General features: G+C 31.8%; 2 protein-coding genes and 1 long non-coding RNA gene across 5 annotated transcripts; 1 reads left to right on the plus strand and 2 right to left on the minus strand.

Annotated features, from left to right (window-relative positions):
• Nucleotides 1-292: 292 nt before the first annotated feature.
• On the plus strand, nt 293-3,716 carry LOC114393898 (TORTIFOLIA1-like protein 3). 2 transcript variants are annotated; one of them, XM_028355384.1, is made up of 5 exons: nt 293-1,290; nt 1,394-1,502; nt 1,994-2,541; nt 2,751-3,156; nt 3,259-3,716. In XM_028355384.1, the coding sequence occupies exons 1-4, from the start codon at nt 508-510 to the stop codon at nt 3,141-3,143; spliced, it is 1,833 nt and encodes a 610-aa protein (XP_028211185.1). In that variant the 5' UTR covers nt 293-507; the 3' UTR covers nt 3,144-3,156; nt 3,259-3,716. The 2 variants fall into 2 exon arrangements, with proteins under 2 accessions (XP_028211185.1, XP_028211184.1); XM_028355383.1 differs by having other exon boundaries at nt 298-1,290; nt 3,262-3,716.
• Nucleotides 3,717-6,567: 2,851 nt separating this feature from the next.
• Nucleotides 6,568-7,553, minus strand: LOC114392185. The gene is made up of 2 exons (XR_003662257.1): nt 7,435-7,553; nt 6,568-6,820 (listed from the first exon to the last, which is right to left on the minus strand). It is a non-coding gene; the product is annotated as an uncharacterized LOC114392185 (long non-coding RNA).
• A 3,156-nt stretch (nt 7,554-10,709) lies between these two features.
• Nucleotides 10,710-16,839, minus strand: LOC114391838. 2 transcript variants are annotated; one of them, XM_028352823.1, is made up of 4 exons: nt 16,515-16,839; nt 16,164-16,340; nt 13,698-15,038; nt 10,710-11,037 (listed from the first exon to the last, which is right to left on the minus strand). In XM_028352823.1, the coding sequence occupies exons 2-4, from the start codon at nt 16,266-16,268 to the stop codon at nt 11,002-11,004; spliced, it is 1,482 nt and encodes a 493-aa protein (XP_028208624.1). In that variant the 5' UTR covers nt 16,269-16,340; nt 16,515-16,839; the 3' UTR covers nt 10,710-11,001. The 2 variants fall into 2 exon arrangements, with proteins under 2 accessions (XP_028208624.1, XP_028208623.1); XM_028352822.1 differs by having other exon boundaries at nt 16,568-16,836.
• Between the last annotated feature and the right edge of the window lie 5,365 nt (nt 16,840-22,204).

Raw genomic sequence — 22,204 nt, forward strand, 5'->3', positions numbered from 1 at the left:
TTATCTTTATAAAAAGTAATGGAGTCCCATATGAAATATGACCAGGGATCTTATTATTAATTTTAATATCATCACTTAACCAACAAATTAGGAATTTCCAGTTACGTCGCATTCGTTATCTTATTTAGAAATCAGAAGTCAGCACCATGGAAACAAACAAACAAACCCGACCAGCTCTTGAGTAGAGTGAAAAAATGGAGAACTTAATAAAAGAAATTTTAAAAAAAAACCAAAAAAATTCTTCCCAAAACCAAACCCCGTTACGATTAACTAAACGACACCGTAGTTCAGCAGTTCTCGCTTAAATAACCAGAAAACGACACGCCGTTTCTGTCTTCACCTTCACTTTCACTCTCCGCAACTGAACATTGATAAAACCGTTTGTTCCTCCCATTCCCACTCCCAAGCCAAACGAACTAAAATCACCGGCGATGTTGCCGGGGATTCCACCGGCTCCACCACCGCAACAGTAACCGATCCTTCGCCGGAACCATCACATTAACCACAATGTCGTCGACACCGCAGAGCTTAAAGCAGAGAGTCTTCAGATGCCTAACCAAACTCTCCGACCGCGACACGCAGTCTCTCGCCGCTGCGGAGCTCGAGTCAATCGCTCGAAACCTCGACGGAGCCACCTTGCCGATGTTCCTCTCGTGCATGTACTCCACCGACGACTCCGACAAGCCACCGGTGCGCAAGCAATGCGTTCAGCTCCTAGGGTTCCTCGCGGAGACGCACGGCAACATGCTCGCGCCGTACCTGCCAAAGATCCTCGGCAGCGTCGTGCGAAGGCTCCGCGATGCGGACTCGTCGGTCCGATCGGCGTGCGTGAATTCCATTGCGGCATTGTCACGCCACGTCAGCAAGCCGCCGCTGAATGCGTTTCTGAAGCCGTTGGCGGAGGCGCTTTTCACAGAGCAGGACCAGAACGCGCAGGCCAGCGCGGCGATGTGCCTCGCCGCCGCGATCGACGGAGCTCCGGATCCGGACCCGGCTAGGCTGGCGAAGCTCCTGCCGAGGTTCGAGAAGCTTCTAAAGCGCGACGGTTTCAAGGCGAAGCCCGCGCTGTTGACGCTTGTCGGAAGCGTCGTCGCCGCCGGCGGCGCTTCCGGCCACGTGCCGCTGAATAGTTTGGTTCCGTGCTTGGTGGAAGCGTTGAGCAGCGATGACTGGGCGACGCGTAAGGCCGCGGCGGAGACGCTCGTGGTGGTTGCCGACGTGGAGAGGGATTTCTTATCGGAGTTCAAGGCTGAGTGTGTTAGAGTTTTCGAGAATCGACGGTTTGATAAGGTTTGTGTAAATTCTTAAGATATTTGTTTTTTTTAATTTTTTGCGGTGATGTTTATTTATGGTAATTCAAAAGTGAATTGAGAGTGCGTGATGTTTTGTTTAGGTGAAATTAGTTCGGGACGTTATGAATCAGATGTTGGAAGCGTGGAAGCAGATTCCTGATGTTTCGGATGAAGTTTCGCCACCTCCTAAATCGCAATCTTCTTCCAAAGGTATTTATTTGATTTTGCCAGTTTTTGTGGTTTAGTTTTTTATCAGAGAATGTGGGTAAGTGTCAGATTTCTTTACAGTAATGGAATACTGATCGTGTTATCTTCACTGTCGTGGCTTAAAATAGAAAGCATGATTAAGTAAAGCAAGGGTAAGGGAAAATAGGTGATGTTCAATCTGCTGTTGATCGAATATCGATTTTAGATGAATTCAGAATTTTTGTCAGCTATAATTTAGTGCGTATTTTACTAGTTGTTGATAAATAAGAAATCACATCTCAGATGTGAAAGCTGCTATGACTATTGGCTTCTCGACAGTGAAAAATCACATTTGGGATGTGGAACCAAACATGCAATTATTTGGGTAGTCATTTGGCAATTTGCCAATGTCACATTTGGGATGTGGAACCAAACATGATTAATTTGTTATGTTGAATTGTCTTTGATTGTTTTTCATAACTGTTTTCTTTCTGGATTTGTGTTTTTGGCTTCAGAGAATGCAAGTGATGGGCGCTATCCCCAAGTCTCTCACAATTCATGTAGTCCTCGTTCAATGATGGCCAATTTGCGGAGGAAATCTACTCCTTTCAGCAGATTCAGTCCAGCAGATAGTTCTTCTGCTAGCAATGCTAAGAATTCGAGTGCTTCAAGTAGTAACAAGAGAAGATTGTTTGTTTCACGGAAATTAAACCATATGAATTGGGATGCTCCAATTGCTATGGCTGATCAGGGAGATCTTCAGGAGAGGGATGGAATTGTTTTGGATAGGAGCAAAATGGATAAAAGCAGAGTTTCAAAGTCAGAAATGAAACGGGTACTGCTAACTAAAAGTTCTGAGGATAAAATGCAAAAGTATGGTGGGTCCAAAGCTGGATCTCGTGTGGTTCCATATCATGAAGATGAGAGTCAAGACTCAGTTCCTGTCAGTATTGTCTCTAAAGATCTCCAAAGGAATGACAAAGAGAGTGAAGATTTATCGCTGATCCGTGATCAGTTACATCAGATTGAGAAGCAGCAGTCAAGTCTACTCGATCTTCTACAGGTTTGTTCCTAATGCTTAACTTAACACTAAGTTCCCTCAATCGATTCTTTTATCTGTGCCGCTTAATTCTGCTAGTTGCTGGAAGGAAGGTTGGTTAATACTGTTAGTGTTCAAACTTAATCATTTTCCTCTCTTTTTATGTCAAAGTAGCATTTGTGCCAATTCTTTAATGACAAACATCTCCAACATGCTTCTCCATATTATGACAGAAATTCATGGGAAGCTCACAAAATGGAATGCGTTCTTTAGAGACTCGTGTGCATGGCCTTGAGTTGGCATTGGATGAGATCTCTTATGATTTGGCTATATCAAGTGGAAGGATGACTAAATCTGATGCTCAGGGTAACGCATGTTGCATGCTACCTGGAGCAGAATTTTTGAGCTCCAAATTCCGGAGGAAAACACATGGCCGGGATTCAATCGTGCGATTCTCTAGATCAGGTGGCACCCCATCACTTGCTGCCATGAACTACCCACCCAATAGGAATGCTGAAACTAAGTTGACAAACCACAGATTTAGGCCTGACGGAGGCTTCATCACTAATCCGCTTGCAGAGATTCATACGAATTCGAGGAATTTTGCGACATTGGAGATAGCTTAAATCTTAAAAGCAGGTTAACTTTCTAAATGCCTCTAGATAAGGCATGCAATTTTAGATTAATGATACCAATTGATGCCACTCTAACTTTCTAATTCCCGTATTTCTTAATTTTTAGCAGATGTGCTGCACAATCTAGAATGCAAATTTGATCTTTTGATTCTCAATCAGCTTTGGTGGAAGGACCCCCCTTGATGGGGATTACGATTCAATCAGAATATATAAATTTGTTGTGCCACTCGAAAACATTTCTATTTAGTCATGTTCCAAGTGAAAAAGGCATGAAGCGAGCTAGACCATACATTTCTACGTCGCAGTGCAGAACTTCATTGGAATATTCATTGATAAATCTTGGGCAAGAACAGCACATTGGAGTGAGTTCGCGACTAAATACCACACTATTTTAAAATAAGGGTGAATTTGTATATGAACAGTGGAGTGACAGGCTGCTTATTTTTTTATTTTATGATTAAGTATTGCGTTGTATAATGTATTCGAGTTATGGTTAAAGGTTCTACAGTGGCATGATGCACTATCGGCATTTCATCATTGGATAACAATGCTTTTGGTCTATTATTCTTCCCGTGCTCTCTGTTGTGCATTTTGTTTAGCTTCTTTTCCGCTAAGTCAAGATTAGGCCTCTAAAATATTTCGAAGGGAAAGGATCCAATAGCTTCTGGTCATGTGCGAACCCCCATACGGCGCTTTCTAGGTTGTCGCTTCCATTGTTGGACTACTACATTATTCTACTTATTTAAAGATTAAACTTTGGCAAAAAGAATACTTTCACTTTACTAATTAATAATTTGACACTTTTAAGTATTTTTAAAATATTACTATCTTTTAAAATAATAGAAATATTACTAATTGGCAAATATTTCTACATGTTATGCTAAAAATGCTGTAAAGGTGTATAGTCTCGTGAACTTTTTAAAACAAAATTAGCATGGATTTAAACTTTAAGTTGAATAAGACTTAACTTGAAAAGGTAATTTCATAAATGTATTTGCTATTTATCTCAAAAATATTTAAATAGAAAACACATATATTAACTTTTATAAATAGGAAAAGTAATTTTTCCCCCTTTTCATTCATGAGTCATGAAACAACCATACTAAGGGGCGTTGGGCTAGGAGATAACAACCAATCCATACCCTATCATGATTAAACAAACGTGCTTACAAATTTCAAGCTTCTGCGAGAAAAATAAAAAATAAAAAAGAAAGAGAAATCAATCTGAATCCAAACTCCAAGCAAATGTGCGTGTGTATCGTCTTATACAACGAGATGAACATCAACTCTTCTATTAGAAGATGATGAGGATGGTGCTTCCATGATGGATTCAATGGAATTGAATATCAAGGCAGGAACAAGTGATACGATGCAAATGTTGAAGGTTGTTTCTTCTACTCTACCTGATGAAGATGATCCTTGCTCCAGCGGCAGGAACAAGATAATATTTCTAACCATCCCGACGACATGACCCTTTCCACACTTCTTACATAGTTTTAGTTACTCCCTGGTTGCGCCTCTTAGCTTGAATATTTCCAATTGTTCTACAGCTAAAAAATATTTGGGCTAGAAAGAAACAACTACTTTTCAAAAGATGATGGGGTGATTATGCAGAAACTTAGTAAAGTCTCAATCTTGTAATCCCAGTCTTAACTGCTCTAATATTTTAGTAAACTGTTATAATTTCACACTTTATCCTATGATGTGCTCCCAGAAACATAATTGACTATATATTGCATTTTTTATGATTTTGACATTTAAATAGGTGACACATATTGCTTAAATTTTTAAACTTAAAAAGAAAAATAGAATAAATATGCTTAAATATCAAAATGAAAAGAAAAAAAGAAAAAAAAAATCGAGAGTTCACGCCATACAAATTTTGTTTAAGTAATTCTGGTATAAAATAATTTAATTATTATATTTTTGGAGATTTTAAAAAAGCCAAAAGTTATGTTGTTTACAATAAGAAATAATCATTTTATTTTAAAGTAATTAAATTTATGAGAAGCTATAACAAGCACATAAAAAATGATTATTTTTAAAAAGAAGTGATTATTTAATTAAAAAAACTTATATAAGTCATAACAGATTTTTACAACCCGTATGTTTGACAAAATGCATAAACAAATATTTGAAATTTAAATGCTGCCACGAAAAACTATTACAGCCCGAATAGATAAACGGTGATTATAGTCAATCCCAGAAACGGCTCATAATACAAATTAAACTTACAAGGAGAAAAAAGTTTGGACAAAACTTAAATCAAGTTCCTTGTATCCATACTATCAAATCCTCCATTCAAATAATGACATATAGATTTTTTTTCAATAATAAATAACTTACACTCAATATACGTAACAATTTTGAACAAAAAATGTGTCTTCATACAATCATTAAAGTTGATGGTAAAAATGTAAAAAACTTGACGTAAATTTTGTCCAAAAAATTTAACTCAACAAGTCCATGAGAGAAAAATCACAAGAGCTTAACAAGAAAGACAACTTTTTTTTTTCATCTCCAATAAACTAGACTGCAAAATAGCCGTTCAACATTCTTAATACTAGTGTGTTGAGTTTTAATTAAGCTTTGTTAAATAAGCTTTATCGTATAAATATCTATGGATAAAGTTGTTTCTATAATTGAAAAAGAATTTACGTTAAACTAGTTTTATATAAGCTGTAAATTTTATTTACCCTTATCTTGGATAACTTGTTAAAATAAGCTAAAAACAGCTTACGGATATATCATAAGCTATTTTGTTAAACTCTCCTAAACACTTTCACAAGTGTTAGTCATAACCTCTTCAAAACACACCCTTAATAAATCAAGCGAGACACTTATTCAAGCTTGACTGGTAAAAGAAATACTCAAATTCGACTCAATTATTTAACTGAACCAAATTAAAGTTTAAATAATTTAGCTAAAAATTTCAAAACTTGAAAAATTGAATTTGACTCAAACTTCAAGTTAGCTCTCTACTGATTTTTTCAGTAAATAAAATTTTGTTTATTGATTTAGTATTTGACAAATATCTTCATGCTAAAATGTAAAGTAAAATTGCAATAAAACATAATTTTGTATTCATTAAAATAGCTTAAGATTTGAAATGAAATCTTTCATAGTGAAAATAGAAAATTTCTTAGAAGAAAATTTGAAATTATCCATTTAGAATACAACTCTTAGAAACTAAGATATACCTTAGATGATTATAAAAACTAAATATAATTTTTAAGTAAATACAATGAATAAAAATACAACTTCAAAAACCCAATTAAAAGCTGCAGTTTATTTGTTCATAATGAGGTATTAATGAGCTAAACTCAAATAATTCACCAATAACTAAGGTGATTGACACCCCCTACTCAATATAACTCCATTGTCTACCATCGTATGCTATATGACCAGAAGTAGATTCCATGAAGTACAAATTATAACACGTAAACAAATAATAATGTATAAGTACAATGTATCAAAAACCACTATCTACTTATGTTAATTAAGTAAGTTATTACTCATGATTTGCCATTCAATTATTGGCCAATCAAGTGAAAAATTGTAGGAAAGAAACTCACATTATATTTCTACACAACATGATTTGTTTAAGATGGTGGGCTTACGAGATCAAGTCATGGTGCTTGCTCATCAGTATCCTGTTTGTCGAATTTCTGCACAAAAGCACCAAAGTGACCAAACATTAGGTGAAGTCGTAAAGATATCTCTGCTCAAGTACATTTAACAGTAAGATCAAGGCATCATAACAAAATCCATAATATGATAATATAAATACAACACAATGCATTATGCTACACTTAGCCAATGCCAACAAAAAGACATCATAACAAAATCAATAATATCAATCCAACACAGACATTATTCTGCAGTTTGCCAATGCCAATATTTGAAAATAACACATCCAAACCAAGCAAAATAGCGCAGACTTCACACGATATTCAAGGTTTCTACCAAAACAATCATTACACAATGCATTGCAGAGACAAATGTAAAAAATATGGATTAACGATTAATTTGAATATATAACAACATTGTACAATACGAAGCAACAGATAATTTATGCGCCACCATATTCTCAAAAGGCTACAAAATGCGTTTTAGAAGTTGAATAAACAGGAATTGCATAAAACAGCGAACACAACGCGATGCTAGTTCGAGAATTGACTTTGAGTTCAAAATTGACTTTACATAAATTTTTAGTCTACAATTGATTCCGAGCTGAAACAAACAACTTTAGGTAACTATTGCGTTGGATAAAAAAATATACCGAGGGTGGCGATGAATGCCTTGAAAGCATAATCCCCAACCCTACCTGCTATTCCCATACTCACCCAACTCCACTACCACTAGGGTTTCCGCACTTCCCCCTCTATTCTATTTTCTGCTTATTTCTATACCCTAAAATATTTTTTGAAAAAATATAATAATACAAATTCATCTCAGACAGATCACGACGTTTAACAATACTCAAATATAATTTGATTCTTCTATTTTTCTTAATTTACAATTTTAATTAGTTTTTTATTTTAAAATAAATATATTTAATTATCATATTTTTAAAAATTCATAATTTTTCGTTTAATTCTTAATATTACTTACGTTTTATTTATTTTTTAGTCCAATTAAAGAATATATCTAACATATCATAAAAAAATTAATTAACTAAAATATATGACAAGAGAAATAAATATAGGAAAATGGATGATTAAACTAAAATTTGTTAATTTTTTAAAATAAGAAAATTAAATATCTTTATGTGAAATAGAGACACTAAAGTTATATTCAAACCTTAATAAAAATAGGTAAATGTTAATGAGTGATTTAGAGATATTGATTAAGAAATTAAAATAATATATTTTTTATATTGAAATGTATCAAAATGCATCTTTTTGTGATTTTAAATATGTTTTAATATGATTATCAATAAAATATTTCCTCTTTTGATTCCTTAATATTGTGTTTAGATTATATTCAATAAGTTATTTTAGTTAATTTTTAATTTTTTTATTAGTTGAAAACTTGTTTAACTATTCAGTAAATAAATTTTTTTAAATAGATTTGAGCGTTTTAAAAATATTACTTTCCTAGCTTTTAACTTTTAGTTTTTAATATTTTTCTTTTTTTCATTAAAATATTTATTTAATTTCTTTTTTATCTTTTTAAATTTTTATTTTTTATTTTTCAACTACTTTAATAATTAATTTTATCAAATACTTTTGATTTTAATAAGTTAAATTAAAAATTTTTAATTTTTAATTAATTTTGTCGAATATAACTTGGTATACATAAATGAGAAGGAATAAAAGTATGATGAATGAAAAAAACATAAGAGAGTAGAAAATGAAGTTCTTTGATATAGATGAAAAAGAAAAAATAAAATATTTGAATTAAAATGATTAGATTGGTAATAAAAGAAGAAAAAAACAAAAGTTAAGCATTTATATAGTTGAAAATTAAAACAGAAAAGAAAAACTGCAGACAAAACCGCTCCACCACAAACAACTGCACAAGTGATCAAGTGTTTAACAGCATTTTCTTTTTATGTTTAGTTTACTAACGAATCTTCTATCCATAAACTGATAAAAGTCATCCCAAATCGTTGCAAGAGATTAGCAGCTAACTTAAAAACGAAGTAAGCCGAAAGGGAGTACAACTACAATGATCAAAGTCCCACAGAGATTTTAGATTTGCTAGTCATGGGTTCCATGGGCTTATTTTAATGAGGCCCCTTTTTCTTTACACTTCGGACACTTTGTTTAAATAGAATTAAGATGAAAAGAAATAGTATAAAAATAACAGGTTATGCACTGGTATAAAAAGTTTTTAAAAAATGTTATACTATCAATATAAAAGTTTTACAAAATTTTTCAATCACAACTCACAATATATAATAAATTGATTATTAATTTTTAAAATAATTATCTTAAAAAAATTCAAACCATAATTTATGATTAAATGACGGTATAAAATTGATTTACACCATCAATTTTATATTATCAATGCATAAACATTAAACTCTAACTTTTTTATTTGTTTACGTCTCAGAGGAAAAGAAAATGGGAAATTTACCATAAGACCTAGAAGGAAATAGGTTCCTTCCTTTTTTTTATTTACGGGAAAATAGTTTCCTTTCTAAATGTTAAGTAGTAAAAACACCTATAATACCTGTTATTATTCTTTATATTCTCTTCTTGTCACGTTAAATCACTTACATTTCTTTTCTTCCTATCTCTTACTATGTTTGGTTAGCAATCTTTTTCTTATTTCACTGAAATTCAAATGTTTTTATTTTTGTTTGAAGTTAAATGTTTTTATATCATAATAATAATAATAAATAAATGGATAATTTTATATTAAGAAAAAGAATGTAGTGAAAAAATATTTTGTATAGTTTTTTTCACTCATTCAAATATTTTTTTTTCATTTCTTTTCTTACTTTATCCATCCAAGTCATAAATCCTATCTGTACCCCCTTAAACACGGTTGTCTGAGTTTTTTTGGATAAAGTATTCTACAGAAAGTTACATTTGTGTGTTTTTTTTTACCTCTATTCCTTTACACTTAACTATTTTCTATTCCTTTTCTGTTTTTTCTTATGGAATTCCCAATTCACATTTTCCTGTTTTTTTATACAATTGTTATGTTCTTCTTTTTATTAATTTTGCCATCATTTTTCATTTTGACTTCATATCATGTTGTTATTGTTCCTAGATTGGTGTTGATTGTGTGTGTAAACTTATGATGTTAATATTTAAAACAATAGTCATCCCACTATAGAATTTCCAGAGTTAGTAGTTACATTTCGCTATCCAAGATGCAACTATGATTCAAATAACACATTTTTTCTATTCTATTTCTCTTATTTCTACTTTTTTTTTTCCTATTTCTTTCTTTCATATTTCACTCCTAATCCATACAAAGCATTATAAAATAAAATGAATAAATTGGAATCAAGGGAAAGTAGTATAAATTGTTCAAATAATACACTAGGTTGGTCTTTATGACTATGAGTACTGATTAATTTAATTTTCTAATTACAAATGTATTATTTAAAATTAACATCATCGTAGCTATTGATGTTTCATACCTAAATTACAAAAATAAAGATTAAAATGATCAACATTTAATAACTTTAGAAAATAAAATGACTTTTTTTTGTGGTAATTTTAAAGATTAAATTGTCTGGTAATCACAAGATCAAAAGCTAACTCGATGTATTTCAAAAGCTTGAACTTTACGTGCAAGAGTCTACAATTTTACAGGAGATACTGGATTCTTTTCTATTTTTACTCACGGGTGTCATTATCACAATCCTTTCATAAAAAATAAAAACAGAAAATGAACAGGATTCAAACCTGCTGAAACCTCACCCTACTCGAGTAAATATTTCAGACCCCGTTCTCTGCCTTGTTATTGATTCGCTGGTTATAAGCAACGGTCAGCAAAACACAGCCTCATTGTACAGTACTACTTATAAAGCAAAATAGCCAAACAAAGAAAAAAGGAAAATGAAAGGGCACCTACTCTTGTAAGGCAAAATAATTAGAAAGCAAGCAATAATATAAAATACTATCATCAGCAAAATTTGTATTGCAAACAAGACCCCCAGAAAAAGGGTAGCAATAGTATATATAATATAATGCTGGAAATTTATAAGCTAAGGATGAAAGAAAAGTTGATATATATTATAGTTATAGTGATAATTTACTATTAACACATTCCTTCCACAGTTCTATCAACGTAAAGCATCCTTGAAAAACTCCACCTCCGGAAACAATAGCGCATTGGGCTGTGCTTTGAGTCTCTTACCAACTCATCACAGTAATAGATGGATCTACTGCCACCATTTCTTCTCAGACAAAGATATGAGCTGCCAATCAAATTGAAGAAATGTGTTAGCTTCATCCCTATAGTTTTTTAGATGGCAAACATCTTTCTAGTACTAGCAAGCAAAGCTTGTTTTGTGATACCATTTAGTGCATGTTTGGATGGGCATTAATAAAATTAATTTTGGTTGAAATTGATTTTAAAGTGATGTTTGGGTGTTTTATTATAAACTCAAGTTAAGAGTAAAACTTAGTATAATTTTTTTTACCCAACGCAAAAACTACTCAAAGTTGTTTCAACTCAAAATCAATTTTGGGTCCAAAATCAATTATGAAATCTAGTCAAATGTGAAACCAAACATGTAGTGTGTGTTTGGTTTTCATTTGAAGACTCATGTATATCCACGTCCAACCTGAAGCTACATAGAGAAGCTTCTGAATTTCACATAATTAATGCAAGTTTAAAGTGAAAACACGGAACCAACCATGCAGGTAAAAATTTATCTAAAGTCAATTATGGACTTGAAAACAATTCTCTAATGTGAAACCAAACACACACTATAGCTCAAAACAAGTGCATTTCCAATATATAAAAATACACAGTTCAAATATGTTTATGTTTGTTATTCCGTTTATTTACCAATTCACACTTTAGTAGTTAGATGAACTTAATTCAAAGTCAATAAGAAGCTTGCTTCCACAAAATACGGGACCCATCATAAAAATCACAACAATCAGATGTCAGAACCAGAGGAAAGTATTTGATATTTGATATGGAAGTTTGCTACCAGAATGATTAACACAAACAATAACAATCTCCAGCCTGATAGCAGGGTTTCTATTTTAATTGCAATTATATGGGAATATAATGTAGAACCAAGTGCCAAAGGTCATTTTGGGGAAGAAAATGCAAAAATACGTAAAGTGGAAATTTCACTGCTACTATGGAGAATCTACGACTACTTTAACTATAAAGGTTAGTGCATTTGGAGGTCCATACTTCACACAAAAGTAATAATAAAAAATGAAGAGATTGCTAGAAACATAGAATGAACCCAAATCATTGCTAGCATTAAACAATTCTAGGAATTTAAAGCAAAATGGTGTACAGATTATTTTTGTAATATACAAAAAGGAGAGATACAAATGCTAGAGGATAAGAAGTCCTTAAAAACTAAACAAAGAATGAAACGGGGGAAACACAAAGTGATTAAGAACACGATATACATGTAAGTATGAAACACAGCATGCCTATCTCTGTAAATCTACCAAAGATACCTCCTGAAAAGTTCACTAGCAGAACAACACAAAGAGGCTAAGTGAACTACTCGGTTCAAAAATGAACTTGAGCGGCAATACCATAGAGAACTACTCTAGAATTTCTTTCCAACCATATACACAAAACAACTGTAAATAGAGAATAAAGCTAAAGCCATTTAGTGTCTCTATTGGTATCAAAACCTATAAAATTAACACAAGAACTAGAAACCCATGGGGAAAACCTGATCTTCACTAACAAATAATGAAGAGCAAGATACCAAGGTCAGCTTAAGAACATAATACATTATAGAGTAAATTGTACGGGCCTCCCTTGAGGTTTACACTTATTACACCTGATACCCTTCCATTTTTGAACCATAAAGAAAACCCCTTAATTTTTTAGCATTCGTTACACCGACCTCCCCTTAAACATAAATGGCATTAGGAACATTAGTAGAGATGTGTCACCTGAGTTGCACATGATTTTTAATGAAAATTTTTGTCCAAAATGCCATCATCTTCCTCAACTAAACCCCTTGTATCCCCACCCCATTCTCTTCAAGTTACTACTGAAACCAAGCACCAGATTCTCCTAAACCAGAATTCATGTCAAAAGAAAACATTCTGAACCAAAAAATCTACCAAATCAGAAGAAATGAACAACAAAATCATACCGAATCAAAATAATTGAAGCACAAAATCATACCAACACTTTCAACAACAACAACAAAGACTAAAACTTCAGAACCACAAAATCATACCAACACTTTCAACAACAACAAAGACTACAACTTCATCAAAATCAATCTCAAAACAGCAGCAGCAACAACATGGGTCTCACTCTGCGTGATGAAATTGATCAATTACTCCAAGCCCATGTACTAAATTTTCCTCCGTTCAGATTTCAGTTTAATAAAATAAAGAAAGAGTGAAACAAAAAAGGGGGTTTTATTTTAATTTTTTCATTAGAAGTTTTAGTTATTTTAGGAGTGAAAGGAATGATGACAATTGTGTGAGAATATCAGGGAGAGCAACTGGGAAAGGACTTGAGGAATAACTGGAGAGAATTCAACAGTAGTTCAAAAAGAACTTGAATAAAGTTACAATCATCAATCATCAGTTCAAGAATTTTCTTCACCAAACATAGGAGTATGATAAGAGTCTTACAAAATTACCACTTATAGAAACTATGTGTACATTTCTAATTAGGTATTCCAAAAATTTACTAAACATCAGTCAAGACTCAAGGTAGTCAATCACCCTTGTCAGCAACTAACAACATAAACTTCTACAAAGCTATGCCCACATTTGAAAAAGAGAAGTAGTTTATTTAACACTGAGACACAATCACAGTTTGTACATGCATGGATAGGCAAAGAGAAACATGCATAATTGCATACTCAAAACAGTGAAAGATCGAAACAATCATTTGCAAATCACCAACCTGACGAGCAACTTGTGCTAGCCGCCGGCTGTCCCTAGATGATTCAGTCATTGTGCAAGATTTCTGAGGCTCCACATGACCATCTTGCTTCTCCCCACACTTTTTCTTTGAACTGGTATTATCTTGAGAGCAATCTACATCATCACAGCTAACAGCCTCCTTCTTACGCTTTCTACAGAATGTGTACTTAAACTTATCACCTGTAGATCGATTAGAAACCTTCTCATCTAAATTGGATACTTTTGGATCCATTTTATCCAGTGACCCATTAGATGCCTCAACATCTTTACAAGCCGGAACCTCCACACTTTCAGCAGACAAACTCTCTTGTCTTGTTAAATCTGATTTATCCAACGGTTCGTTGTCATCTTTAGTTATGTTCCAAATACTGCAAGCTTTAAGAAAGACTTCCCCATTTTCAGTATTGCTATGAGGTCCTGATTGCTCATTCGTTGCAGTTGTGTCCGTCGGTACATCAGCAAAAGGAGACATTAGATCCTTCTGAGCTTCATTTTCACATGTCATAGAAGAACTTACCCTTGAGGGGTCATCATTATCCAATACAAGTGAAGAATCTTTGGCACCAGACAGATGTGATTCTTTATTTGTTTCCTTAACCTGGTTAGAATGTAATCTAGATTTAATAGCGTTCCTTTTCCCAAATTTTATCTTTTTTCTTTGAACTGGAACTTTGACAAGGTCAGCATCTGCTTTCACCACTTTAAGTTCATCTGGTTTCTCCTTTTCAGAAATAGTATCAGCTTTGGCATTAGTTGATACAGTCATTGCTTTACCTTCTTCATGTACACTGACTACCATTTCATTCTGTACATTATCTAAGTTTCCTGAAACAGACATATTTCCATCAAAAAGGCTCCTTTCAAATGCATGTATTCTCTGAGTGCATCCATTTCTGTAGAGCTTGGGCTCTTTCCTCCTAATGACTATGGATGCAAAATCTGGATTATGAATGTAGCAGTTGTTTGTATGATCATGTGACCCACAGAACTTACTGCTATCATTTGATCCATTTACAACTGGATTCCTATTGTCAGAAATAGAGACAGATTCAAACTGTAAACCAGGTGCAGTATATACAGATCCATCATAAGGATCAAGTCTGTTCTCTTGCAGAAAAATTTCCTGAGCTTCAATTTCAGCCCCTGTGTTTTGTTCAACTGGGGGATGCATTTGGTGTTTTGTGACATTCTCCAGCTCAGCCTGGGTTTCTCTCAACTCTGCCCTTAGATCTCTAACTATTTCCTCAGCTTCCTGGAGCTGAGCTTCAAGCTCCTCAATCTTCTTCTGCTGATTCAATGACGTCAGCTCTGCTTCACTGACCTGTAAGATTGCCATTAATCAGACATAGTAGGAGATAAGAGACAAGACAAATGATTTAACTTAGAGCACTCCATTGCTTGGGTGGCATATTAATAACTGTCATGTGAGCATGTGACATGTGCCATAACGGTAGTAATCTCCCAAGGTGCTGATCAAAAAATAAATAAATAAATCTCCCAAGGTTGAAAAGCAATTGCAATATTGCATTTGCTATAAAAGAGTTGAATTTTGGCTAAAAAACTGAAACAATAATACAATGTATATCTCTTTACATGATTCTGCAGCTATGAAACAAGTTTAGCATGCAAAAATATGCAAACATGAAAAGTATCCAGCAATAACTTTTGCCTACAGTCACAAACAACTCAGCTTCATTCTCAAACCAGATGTACGTGTAAATTGGAGAGTTAGGAAATTGCAGAAGTGCCAGTTGATCCCTCTGACACCAAGTCACAAATATATCACATACTTTCTCAAATGTATATTGATTGCATTCCTTTAATGGTCACAACAAATGTCACATAAAAAATATAGTCAATCCTTTTAATTTTTAGCAAGAATTAAACAACCCTTTGTTTCGAAGATGAAAAACACAGTAAGAATCAACAATTGAAAACTTTAAAAGACAACAACGTGACAATTCTGAAGAACTCTTTGGCCAGCGATGTTTAAAATGCCTAACACTGACGATATCAATGGAATCACAGGCTAAACATGAATAATACTTTCATTCAAGCATAACCATTACAAAGGCAACCCACATTTAAGCAATTGTAAGGCATTTCAAGTACTCCACAAAGAAATAAATCCATCTCCATTATCTGAAAAATTCTTTTTTTTCCCTCACACCCATTTGCAAAGAATTTTACATTGAACTCCACATAATGATGCAAGCAATTAGCCAGCAATCTGAACCAACCCAGTGAAACGGGAATCTCAAAACATTCTTAATTGGGTAAGAAAGAACACACACGAAACCAACGTCACAAAGCACAAGTAGGGTAATAAACTATGAATCAAACACACAACAACTCCAAGAAAAAGCAAAAACGAAGCGAAAAGGGGCAAAAAGATATAAGTTTTTTTAAAAAAAAAAACCTCTTTTGGAGACAGTGATTGTCAAACCTTAGAATCGAACTTTTGTTTGAGTCTGAGAAGCATCCGAAGCGCCTCTTCCTTAGTGGAAACAAGTTCCTGCTGAAAGCGCGTGGCTTTCCGCTCCGACACCATGATACGCGCCGCCGCCTCCTTCGCCGTGTTCAGGATGATATCGGCGTAGGCCTTCTTCAACGCCGTCAATTTCTGATCAAAACCGCAAAAGCACAGAATGAAAACCCAAAACACCAAACGCGCCACAAATCAGAAACAGCCCATCTCCATTCCCCCAGAGAAAAAGAAACCGGACCGATGATGTACCCCGTACAAAACAAAAACAACAACAACAGAAAAAGAAAAAGAAAAAGAAAAAGAAAAAACCGCGGTTGGCGGCGGGAGAAGCAGTTGAAAAGGAACGGAACAGAAGAGTTAACCTCGGAGTCCTCCATTGTTGTCTAACGCATCCGATAGTGGGTGTTGTATGGTTCGGTTTTAAGACAAAAAAGAAGAACACGGAAAGAAGTGAAAGAAATGATGGGGTGGGAGTTTGAGTTTGTTTCTGTTTTTTTTTTCTTTCTTTCTTCCTTGTCTGCTAACAGTGGGAGGGAGCTGTGTGTGTCTGTTAGGAAGTGAGGGCTGGAATGACCAGATTGCCCTCCGCGTAATAACATTAGAATTTAACCACGTCGCAATCAGAAACCGTAACACGGGAGAGGGGCCCGCTGTTCGCTTCGCTTCTCTTCTCCCGTTTTATTATTTTCCACAGTGGGCCCCTGTCCTCTGCTCTGCTCCACCACCTCCATCTCAGATTGCTAAGGTAGACCCATCCATCAAACTAGGGGACTTAAACGCCCACGTTTTTGGTTTTAGGCACCCGCTTCAATGCAAAATCCATGTTTTCTTCTTATCGAATACGTTTTTAATTTCAACTATAAAATAGTAATTATTTTACCAACTTACTATTTATTGGAATTTGGTGAAGCTAACCATTCAATTAAATGGAAGAATTTTAGGTATAATAAGATAAAATTATTTAAAATTTTCTTATACTTAAACAACAAGAAAATATTTTTTTCTTATATTTGAGAATAAAAAAATAAGTCTAAACACTACATTTCATGTGGTTATCTGACTAACTCAACTTAAATTTCACCTCTAGTCTCAAAGCTGCTCACTTATTATTATTTGTTTTCATATTTATATTAGACGGTTATAAAAAAGAAAAAAAAAGGTATATTTTAGTTTTAAGAAAGTCACATTTCCTTATTCAACAAACTTTTTTTATTCTCGTGAAGAAAGAATAAGAAAGTTAGATTCTCATGTAATGGGATAAGTTTTATTGTAAAAACTGTAATATATCCTCACCATGTAGTATCTAGTATCATTGTCATGTATAATTCTTAGAAAATATTTAAAAATTCCCAATGATTTTTAGTTATTAATCATAAATGTTTTCTTAAAATATTTCAAAACATCATTCCCATCATTATATTTTTAGCATGTAATATGAAATCATGCAACAAATGCCTCTTTAGATTATCAATGTAGTTAATTTGATTGGAATTCGACTCTATTTTTTTCAAGTAATATTAGTTTGAGCCTTAAGCAAAACTAATAAATACATTGTATTCTATTAATCTCATAGTGACAAAAATTGTTCCCTTATACTGCAATGAGCGAATTATTCCATTATGAAAGTTATTAATTAGCGTATATTTTAAATATTGTGTGGGTTAATTAATAAATATTTTTAAAAAATAATATAAAAAGAAAATTATGTATTGATTTGCACCTTGACATAGGAAAATATTTAATCATTACATGCAACAAATGAAAATTATTGAAAATAAAAAAAAATATAAGTTTCACTTATTATTTAATGAGTCTCACACATAATTTTATATTTTAATAAATTTTGATTAACAATGAAAATCTATTGTTAACCCTCTTTATCTTAAAATTAGGAAAGTGAATATTCTCTTATAGTATTACCAAAACATGATATTATACCCTTTAATAAATCTTATTAATGTCATATGTTTCTATTATAAACTAAAAGTTTAAAAGAATAAAAAGTGTACCCTAAAAAAAATAAGTAAAATTATTACACTTGATCATTTTTTTTCACCGGAGATGATCTTTTCCTTTTTATTGTTGGATAAAAAACACCTTTTATTTTTAAATCAAGTTGGACCAACTTTCAAATTTCTCCTTTACATGATTTCTCTCACTTAAGATGGTGACTTCCTATTTAGGTTAAGTTTTTCATCCTAACATCTATATATAAACCTAATATCATAATCTTAACAGAAAAAATTAAGGGTAAATGAATGTGTAATTCATTCACTGACAAATGCATCCCTCAAAATGAAAATACAAAATTTAGTCACCGAAAATGTAAAACATACGACTAATATATATGGCATTAATAAAATACTCTACCTGACATAGAGAGACGAATTTCTCACTAAAATGATGTTTAATGTGGTCGTCTCTAATTGACAGCATAAGGACATATTTGTCATATAATATTTTTTTACTTTTCATCTTACACTTCATCGACAAATACGTCCCTAAAAGATAAAAATACAAAATTTAATCTCCGAAAGTGTAAAAAATGCGACAAATATTAATAGTAAATTTTAACTCATTATTATAATTTTGAAAAATTTATAATGATTGTGACAAAATATTATCAATGGAAGTGAACTTTTATTACTTTGGCAAATTCTTCTTACTCTTCTTCAATTACAAAAAAAAAAATCAATCATTTAGTTGTTAACTCTCAAATAAATGCTATCAAAACAAAAAAAATACTTTAAAATGATAGGAAAATCTCTGTTTTTGTTTAATCAAACACTATTTATTTATTTGTTTGTTATAATTTTTTCATAATAAAATATGAATGTCTACTAGTATATGCAATGACATCAAATTACAAATTATAATAAAAATTTGTTGATTTTTAAATTATTATTTTTATATCATACACAATTATTTTTTATTAACTGATCATTTTAAAAATCATAACCTAAAAAAATCATTTCAAGGAGGAGAATATTTTTTACAAATTAAAAGTGTCATTCTAATTGTAATTTTTCCTAAAAATTATCCATGGATCTAATTTAACTATAATGCTTTTACAATAAACATTTTTTTTTATACTTAAACCTTTCATCAAGCATGAGAGTATAAAAAAGTTATTTACGAGTTTATAAAACTAATATTCTTTTTTCTTTTAGACTCAATTTAATTTATGAGTTTGTTAAAAAAAATTGTCGCAATATAAAATTTTTTCAAATTATAATAATTAGTCACAATCTATTATTAATGTCCAAATATATTTGTCACACTTTTTACACTTTCGGGAACTAAATTTTATATTTTCATATTTCAGAGATGCATTTGTCAGGGGAATGGGAAAATGAAAAGTAAAAAAAAAATAGTATATAATAAATATGCCCCTATGCTGACAATTCGATATGATAACGTTGATAATAATTTCAGTGACAAATTCGTCCTTCTGTGTCACGTAGACTATTTTATTAACGATGACTGAAACAACCAAATATATTTATCGTATTTTTTACACTTTTGGAGACTAAATTTTATATTTTCATCATCAAAGACACACTTATAAGAGAATTACACATCCAATACAAAAATGACTATTTATTGTAAAACTTATCATTACAACGATATTATATTATTCTTAAACTTATTATTACAACGATAATCTATTATTTTTAAAAACAATTTAATATTCATTGGGAAAGTTAAGTGGTGCCTTGGGAAATGTAATTGATAGTTGGACAGTGGTATTTCGGAGGCCACGGTGGGTGACCTCTCTTTGTGTTTGAAAAATTATTTTCATTTCAACCTAGAAAAGTGTGGTCCATTGCTACAAACAACGTCTTAGCATGAAGAAGCAAAGTGAATGTTCTTCCGTGGACCACTATTTATAGCCTTCAAATGAATCTATATGCATAATTTTATTATACACTTTCCCTCATCGAAACTTTCCCTTCCTTTCTTCCTTCTTCTATATCATCTTCCTCCCCATAGTCTTCGACAACACCTCCGTCACTTTCCTACATACGCTATCGTCATCGGTTATTTCTCCGACAACGATGACCCAATTATTCCACAACATAACACAAATAAACAACATCATAATTAGACTCATCGATCAACACAAAATGCATACAAGTTTTTCTAATTAATCTCACTCTTCAAATTCTAAGCGTGATAAAAATCAAGAAGCTATAACAATGAAGGTTGTGTTCGTAAGACCCAAACTACGAGATTAGATCAAATCAAAAGCAGTTGAGATACAAGTCTTAATTGTAGATCACAGATCGAGAAAATAGAATTTAAAAAAAAAAACAAATCTTAAACACGGATCTGAAAATTGTTGGCAACGAACGACTGAGAGAAAGTGTGTGGAAGGTTGGGAAAGGTATGTGATGTGTGAGGTGTAGAATAAAATTTTACATCTTAAATCAATCTAAACGTTGTAAATAATGGTCCAGACTAGATCACTTAATTGGCTTCTCCACTCTAAATGTCCTCATTGCTACAAGCCTACAATGCAATACCATCTTCATTCTTTAGTTCACTATTTCAACCTCTTTTATCATTTCGGGTATTTTTTGAAAAAATTATTAAATGAAAATACTTTTTGAATTAATTTTTATTTAAAGATAAATAGTAAAAGTAGTTGTGATTTTGTAAATAGAAATGATCAATCTTTATAATTTCGTGTAGAAGTGATATAATATTTACCATTTACAAAGTCTTAATTACTTTTATGACTTATTCTTAAATAATAATTAATTAAAAAAAAGCGTTCTCATTTGATAATTTTTAAAAAATACCCCGAGGTAAAAAATTTCTATTCAACTCATATAAAAAATATTTACATGACCAAGAGGTGTGTTTAGATTAAAATTAAAACTATGTGAATGAAAAAATTAGGCGTTTCTAAAATTTTTAAAGTAATTATGTTATAATTTTCATCTAAAAGTTAGTTGGTGTTGGATTCAATTGTTTTTTCAAAACACACATTAAATCAGAAACAACATGATTAGACTAACATTCCAAATCACAGTGCCTAATAAATTGCTATATATGTGCATTTAGCATTTATTTATCCTAAATGAATTGAGAAGTGTTAATGACATTCTCTTTGACATTTTTGTTTATTTTTTTTTATTTGTAGGAGATGAATACATGGAAATTTATAATACTCACTTTATTCAATCAACTCATATCTTATTGGTCTTTTTTATCTTTTCTTTATAATTAACTAAAATTTATTTAAAAATATTAATTTTAACAGGTCTTCTCATCTAATAATCTTCTGTGAAATATGTTAAAATTAGTGATCTTCAATAAATTTTAGTCAATTATATAAATAATGTTATTATCACAAGAGTATAATTTTACACTAAAATGTATGTGAAGATAATATTATTCATAGATAAATTAAGTAAAACTTTCATAACTACTACTCTAAAAACACAAGTGATTTTTAATATACAATTAAATAAACTTTTTCGTTTCAATTAATTATACAATTAAATAAACTCGACAATAGCTTCAATTATTTTAAGTAATGTTTTTTTAAGTATAATAATATATATAAAATCGCCATTCAAATAATGCATGCAAAGCACAAAAGTCTTGTGACGTTGTTGTGTGCTTATGTGATAATAGTGTGATTTGTTCATGACAGGTTTAGAAACCTATTAAAAGGGTTTTTTTTTTTCATTTATAATTATTTAAATGTTTATTTTTTAATAAGTAATGGTTTTTTAAGAAATATTTACAATTTCTATACACAAAATTGAAATTAAATTTTATTTTAAATGATAATAATCTTAATCATTATCATAAAAACAACAAAAACAATTAGTTTACACAATTTTATTTCAATTATCACCTTAATAATCACCATAACAACAACCAACGCAACTAATTTTTCAGTAACTAAGCTTAATCATTATAACAATGACAGAGATAATTAATTTGACATTAATTAACATAAAAGTGTTTATCTATGTACATGA

Source organism: Glycine soja, chromosome 17, assembly GCF_004193775.1.
Source record: "Glycine soja cultivar W05 chromosome 17, ASM419377v2, whole genome shotgun sequence".
NCBI lineage: Eukaryota > Viridiplantae > Streptophyta > Magnoliopsida > Fabales > Fabaceae > Glycine > Glycine soja.